Below are 6,207 nucleotides of genomic sequence, written 5' to 3'. Positions count from 1 at the left end.
AGATCGTATGGGATGCTTCGTGTGGATCCGATGGTCGCGCTTGCACGGGCCATCGGTGCGGTCGGCCGCCCGGCAAGCTCGTGCCCCTCGACATCAAGCTGCCGCGCGATGTCCATCTCGGCAAGCCGAAGCGCACGCTGAGTGTGCGAAGCGACTCGGTCGACCTCACGGACGCGTGCGAGACGCTCGTCGATGGCGACGACGACTCGAGCGACGAAGGCATCATTACGGCCGAAGAGCTCGACTCGTTCCGGTTTTGTTTTTACTAGACGACTGCGCCACCGGAGTTTTGTGCGATTTTGAACTAAGTTATGGCCATCATAGACATATTCCATGTATAAAGCGGGTGTGACGTCGACGCCGCACGGAAGGCAAATGCATTCTCGTGCATCGCTTCCATCCAGCTGTCGTCTCTTAAACAGACAATACGTCCAACATGTTTACAAAAACTCGAGACAAACTTGTCTGACAGCTCTAGACAACTTGTCCAAACAGAGAGCCTCGTTGATGTCCTGGACGCCGGGTTGGGCCCACCTGGCTGTCGATTGTCCATATAACCTCTTGGCAGCATGGGGACATTGTCGTCACTTGGAGGCCAACGAAGTACTTTCCTGGACGCGGAGGTGGTGCCCGAGAATGTACACTTGCGGCGTTCGTGCGAGCCGAACTGTGGGCGAGCGCTTGAGACATACTAGCAAGCTTGAACCGCTCGCCATCTCGCGCAGCGCTGGGTCGACAAGCTTCTTGGCGAAAGAGCTAATGTAGAGATTTGAGAGAGATCGAGTTGTCGCTGGGCTCGTATCAAGGCTGCAAGAAAACGTCCAACACTCGCTCTCGCAAGACATGAAACAAGGTGCAGAGAGATCGCAGAGAGATTTTATCCGGATAGCAACGTTGCCAGAGTCGAATCTTTGCCAAGATGGTCACGCCACCAACGACGGCGACAACGAACCCCGAGACGATCGCACGTGCTTCTGTCGACCCGGTGGGTGCCATCAACCGAGCGATCGAGGCTCTGGACTGGGATGGCGCGCAGGCCGCCCTTGACGTCATCGATAACGACGGCTTCCGGGTGTGCTCTGCGACCGAGGCCGACTGGGAACGCTACGTCGAGTCGGAAGATCAAGAGATGAAATCCCGCCACTTTGAGTTTAGAGACGACTCGATTTACCTCGTCGAGATGAGCGGTGGTCTTCACCCCGCCATTGCGGGTGGTATCGACGACGCGATCAAGGAGGCCACAAGGCCGAAGGCCACGGGGACGGACCATCGAGTTCTCGAGGGGCATCGCGACGCATACGTCGACACGACCTTCGAACCAGCGGCAAGCAAGCTGCCCAAGCTATCGCCCGACTGCAGCTTCGGTCCCGCGATGGAGACGGACGCCATCTTTCCCGACTGGCCCGACGACCTTCGCTGGAATGAGTTCCATACACTCAAGGTAGAGGTCGGCATCAACGAAGGCTGGCGAAGCATGAACCGCAAGGTCGTCCAGTACTGCCGCTTTCCAGGTCTGCGTTATGTGCTCTGCGTCTTTGTCTCGCCTGACATGGAAGTGCGCCAGTACAAGCTTTTCTCGATCACCAACAACGAGCTTGAAGGACCAGATCCAGCCCTCGTCAACCCGAGTCCGATCACAGTCGACACGCGCGTGCGAATGGACGGACGCCGGCTCTTGGCACTGCCGGACGACACGGCCCTTCCCGGGCGCTTTCCCGCCGAGTTGGTTCTTGAGTTGAACCCGATCCTACGACGCGCGTGGGTCCGGTGTCGGAGCCGTCACAACCGCAACCCGCCTCCGTTCTAGTAAAACTAGCTCGCTTCTCTTTCTCTAACGATTCGAGCCACGATCACGGGTTTTGCTTGCGCTTCCTCCTGCAATGCGGGTATCGTTAGTAGATTCAACCTCATGATTTTCACACGAATCTCGAGCCCTTTGGACGAAGACTGAGGTGACCACAACAACAGTAGGCAGTGCCTAGTGTAGACTCTGTGCCTACTAGGCACAGAGTCTACAATTGGAATTGCGCTCGAAGCCTAGTACTCCCAAGGTCATAAATATTATTGGTATAACTACTCACCAGCAGCGAGCACTGAGCAGCGAGCCACAATAGTGTAGTACTAGAATCGCAGCAAGAAAATATAAATTGTATTTTACCGGATAAAGATCTCCAAAAATCCGGATGCCGGATATTGAGACCAAGGTTGGTCAGTTGCCAACATGGTCGCCGGAGCGTGCTCGACGAAGACGACGACGGGCGCCGAGCCAGCCCCCCGCGCCGACCCAGTGAAGCGCATCAACCAAGCCATCGAGGCTCTGGACTGGGATGACGTGCAGGCTGCCCTCGACATGATCGATAACGACGGCTTTGAGGTCTGCTCTGCGACCGAGGCCGACTGGGACAGCTACGTCGAGTCGGAAGACCAAGCGATGAAGTCGCGCTACTTTGAGTTTCGAAACAATTCGATTTACCTCATCGAGATGAGCGGTGGTCTTCACGGTGACATTGCGGATGGCATCGACGACGCGATCAAGGAGGCCACGAGACCGGAGGCCACGGGGACGGACCATCGAGTCCTCGAGGGGCACCGCGACGCGTACGTCGACACGACCCACGAACCAGCGGCAAGCAAGCTGCCCAAGCTTGTGCCCGACTGCAGCTTCGGTCCCGCGATGGAGACTAACGCCATCTTTCCCGAGTGGCCCAACGACCTTCGCTGGAACGAGTTCCATACGCTCAAGGTCGAGGTCGGCGTCTCCCAAGGTTGGCGAAGTATGGACGCCAAGGTGCTGCGATACTGCGCCTTTCCGGGCATTCGTTACGTGCTCTGCGTCTTTGTCTCGCCTGACATGGAAGTGCGCCAGTACAAGCTTGTCTCGATCACCAACAACGAGCTTGAAGGACCAGATCCAGCCCTCGTCGAGCCGATTCCAATCACAGTCGACACGCGCGTGCGAATGGATGGGCGCCGACTCCTGGCGCTGCCGGACGACACGGCCCTTCCTGGGCGCTTTCCCGCCGAGGTGGCTTTCGATTTGAACCCGATCCTACGACGCGCGTGGATCGGGCGTCGGAGCCGTCACAACCGCAACCCGCCTCCGTTCTAGTAAAACTAGCTTCGCTTCTCTTGTTCTCTAACAAGTCTGGCCACAGCAGTGTTGCATTCGCCCTTTACGATCTCGTGTGCACCTACCCAGTGTTTCCCTTCAACTTGATAGTTTTCACACAAATCTCGCGCCCTTTCGAAACAACGAAGGTGACAATAACAACAGCAGTCTACACCTAATCTGGGCCAAAGCCTAGTACTTCTCCCTCACAGCGAACCCCCATGCATCGCGTAGACGTCTTTGGTAGCGATTAGCATGCCACTGCTAACGATCTCGCTCGGCTAGATGGCTCGTTCCTCCTGGACCGCGAGGTCGACATGGAATCGGATGACAATACTGCATACCAATCGCTCCTTGATCAAGATTGAGCACCAGAAGTCGTCGCATTGTGTGCAAACTAGTTGCGTCTTACAAGAGACTGGACAAAAAATCCGATGCGTCCCGCGAGGCTTGGGCCGAAATATCGCTCGATGGCGCAACGGCCGGCGTGCTCTTGCTGTTGAAAGCGAGCTTGAGCTTCTCGCGGCGCAGCTCCTTCTGCCGCTTCTTGTCGGCGACCGTGAGCTTGGCATGCTGCGCCTCGGCGTGGACCTCGGTCAAGTAGCTCTTCTCCTGCGAGTTGAGCGTCTTTTCCCACTGCGAGACGACAAAGCTGCCCACGCTCTTCGAGCCCTCGGTCGGTGGTGGCGGCGGCAACGAGGCCTCGTACTCGCGCTTGGTCACCTTCTTGGTCCGGCCAAACTCGTCGACAATCTCGACCCATTCGCCGTCGTCAGCTGCGGGCTTGGGCGCGGCCTCGGTGAATTCATGGTCCCGATGGGTCGTCTTGGCGTCAAAGTCGATGAGCACGTCGCCGGTCGCTGATCGCTCGCCGCGGGCCATTTGATCGTAGAGCTTGGCTTTCTCGATGAGTATCTGCCGAGACCGCTTCTTCTTGGCACGCTCGTCGTCGCCGAGGGCCTCTTCGTCTTCGTCGCGCTGCCGCCGCTTCTCGACGCCGGCGTTCGTCTCGGACTTCTTGCCGGCTTGGAGCTCCTTGGCCCGCGCACCGCGCTTCGAGCGCAGCCCCGAGGCCTCGGTGGCCGCCTTCTTGCGCTCCTGCTCGCGGAAGACGAGCGCCTTGAGGTCGACGATCGACTTGGAGTCGACCTTGATCGCCTTGGCCTTGGACGGGACGAGCGCCGACTCGGTGAGGAACCCGAGAGACATGGCAAATGGAAATTTGGCTGGAAACACCCAAATAACCCGACGCGTCCGCTTTAACCCAGTAAAACGCACCGTCGCCTCCGCAGACGAGTTTTCGGTGCAAGGAGCAAAAATGCACACAACGTCTTTAGTAAGGAATACTTTTATACAAAAATTAGCTTGTCGCTGGCGCGCCCGAGCTAGGACACTTGCTGCGCGTGGAAGCTGGGCAGAAACTCGGTGCAGAACCAGTCGGCGGCGGCGCTCACACTGGCGACGGTGGCAGTGGCAACGGGCGCCAGCGCAAAATCCTCCATCGGGCAGGGCACTTGGATCCCAATATCGTACATCGAGAAGTTGTCCGTCGTCACGTTGGCGGCCACGACACGGCTGGCGTCCACGGTACCAAGCATCGCGTCGTCCCCAAAACGCACGTCGCTCAAAAATGCACCGACGTCTTCGTCCGTGACCTCGTCCGTGGCCTCTGTCCACGTCGTGTACAGGTCGGGCGCCATCAACATTGGCATGGTTGGTGCTTGGTCCAGGTTTGTCGCTTTGTTGATCGCCGCCTCTTGGTCTCCGGTTGCCTCGGCCGGCTTCGACGTCAGCACAACTGCCGTCCCCTTCGCCTCCATAGCCGCCCACTTGAACGCAGCTTGCCTGTAGCTACAACACAGGCTGAGAATCCCGCGCGTCCCTCGTTGAAGATACTACCTCCGAGTGCCCACGATGCGGGCGACGAGGAGCCACCGGCCGTGGTGGGGCACGTGTTGCGTGATGTACATCGCGTAGCAAAGCCAGGCCGCTTCGAGCTCGCTCCAGCGACCCTTTTTCCCCGCTCGCAGGCTATGAAAGCGTTGACGGCAGTCGTGGGGATCGCGGCCCGGCAACAGCTTGGCGACCTCGGTCCATGTCGCTGTTTTCGTGTCCGTGAGCATGACAATCAAGTCCTAGACACGAAACAGGCGTTGCGGCAAGGGACGACCCGGCGGAAGACCTAGTACCTCGGTCGCCGTCCACGTGCGCTTTCCGTTCTTCTTCTTCGGCTTGAAGGAGCCCTTCTTGGCATGTTTCTTGGAGGGTCTCTTGCTCGTCATCGCAAAAGTCGTCGAACGCGCAGCCATGCTTGTCGTCACTCGTCTGCTCGGGGCCGGGTGAATTGGTGAATGATAGAAAACGCCAACAAGCAGCGTTCACAAAACGCGGGCAGCTCGTCTTTAACTCAATATATCAACTCGTGATTACAAAAAGCACGTTTAATTCCAACAGCTTCAGCTGAATTGCCGAACAGTATCAACCTCCGAGCCAATCGAACGACATGTGGCAACCTGCGGCTGCGCTGCTTTTGATACCTTCAAGACTTTTGGCTACAAATCACCCAATGGTTACCAACGAGACCAGATCAGTTTGATACAATTTCAAGACAGTTTCAAGTTGGCGACACACTCCCATCTTGGATGTGCTTGACCTTCCTCGCAGCTCTACGCTTGCACGATGCGACCGCTTGCTTGGCTTCGTACGCCACGCCGCTTTGAGGAGCGTCCCCTCTTCTTCCGCAAGTGCCATCAGTCGTTGCCACCGTGGTCTTCACCAGGCTTCTCATGTCCGAATTTCGACGCGGCCACATCCTATTTTGTGCTTCAATTAGGACTCTACACACCCCTCCCATTAATTGGTCCAGGACGTGCTCGGCCATGTACGCGACTGTTGCGTCGCGGGACCGGCGGCCAGCCAGCCGCCCGGCCATGATCATGAACATCCCGATCAAGGGCAAGAAGCAGACCAAGAGCCAGCGCAAGGCCGCGGCCAAGGCGCAGACGGAAGCGGCGCCGCAGATCGTCCAGTGGGTCGAAGAGCGCCTCGACGACCACGTGTGGCGGCTCATCTTTGAGTGCATGGACGTCGCGTCGCTC

General features: G+C 57.8%; 6 protein-coding genes across 6 annotated transcripts; 4 read left to right on the top strand and 2 right to left on the bottom strand.

The window, feature by feature from the left end:
• Positions 1–77: 77 nt before the first annotated feature.
• On the top strand, positions 78–269 carry SPRG_17243 (hypothetical protein; the record flags this gene model as incomplete). Its single annotated transcript, XM_012356585.1, has 1 exon — positions 78–269. A coding segment is annotated over one exon (192 nt), but the record flags the coding sequence as incomplete, so codon positions are not given.
• A 650-nt stretch (positions 270–919) lies between these two features.
• On the top strand, positions 920–1,807 carry SPRG_17242 (hypothetical protein; the record flags this gene model as incomplete). Its single annotated transcript, XM_012356584.1, has 1 exon — positions 920–1,807. One exon carries the CDS (start codon positions 920–922, stop codon positions 1,805–1,807), a length of 888 nt encoding a protein of 295 aa, XP_012211974.1.
• Positions 1,808–2,221: 414 nt separating this feature from the next.
• On the top strand, positions 2,222–3,171 carry SPRG_17241 (hypothetical protein; the record flags this gene model as incomplete). The annotated part of the gene is made up of 1 exon (XM_012356583.1): positions 2,222–3,171. The coding sequence occupies one exon, from the start codon at positions 2,222–2,224 to the stop codon at positions 3,107–3,109; it is 888 nt and encodes a 295-aa protein (XP_012211973.1). The 3' UTR covers positions 3,110–3,171.
• A 346-nt stretch (positions 3,172–3,517) lies between these two features.
• Positions 3,518–4,318, bottom strand: SPRG_21886 (hypothetical protein; the record flags this gene model as incomplete). The annotated part of the gene is made up of 1 exon (XM_012356582.1): positions 3,518–4,318. The coding sequence occupies one exon, from the start codon at positions 4,316–4,318 to the stop codon at positions 3,518–3,520; it is 801 nt and encodes a 266-aa protein (XP_012211972.1).
• A 176-nt stretch (positions 4,319–4,494) lies between these two features.
• Positions 4,495–5,391, bottom strand: SPRG_17240 (hypothetical protein; the record flags this gene model as incomplete). Its single annotated transcript, XM_012356581.1, has 3 exons — positions 4,495–4,960; positions 5,009–5,244; positions 5,299–5,391. 3 exons carry the CDS (start codon positions 5,389–5,391, stop codon positions 4,495–4,497), a joined length of 795 nt encoding a protein of 264 aa, XP_012211971.1.
• A 597-nt stretch (positions 5,392–5,988) lies between these two features.
• On the top strand, positions 5,989–6,195 carry SPRG_17239 (hypothetical protein; the record flags this gene model as incomplete). The annotated part of the gene is made up of 1 exon (XM_012356580.1): positions 5,989–6,195. A coding segment is annotated over one exon (207 nt), but the record flags the coding sequence as incomplete, so codon positions are not given.
• Between the last annotated feature and the right edge of the window lie 12 nt (positions 6,196–6,207).

The sequence above is a fragment of the Saprolegnia parasitica genome (assembly GCF_000151545.1).
Source record: "Saprolegnia parasitica CBS 223.65 unplaced genomic scaffold supercont2.512, whole genome shotgun sequence".
NCBI classification, from domain to species: Eukaryota; Oomycota; class Saprolegniomycetes; order Saprolegniales; family Saprolegniaceae; genus Saprolegnia; species Saprolegnia parasitica.
This window is presented reverse-complemented; position numbering and strand designations above follow the sequence as displayed.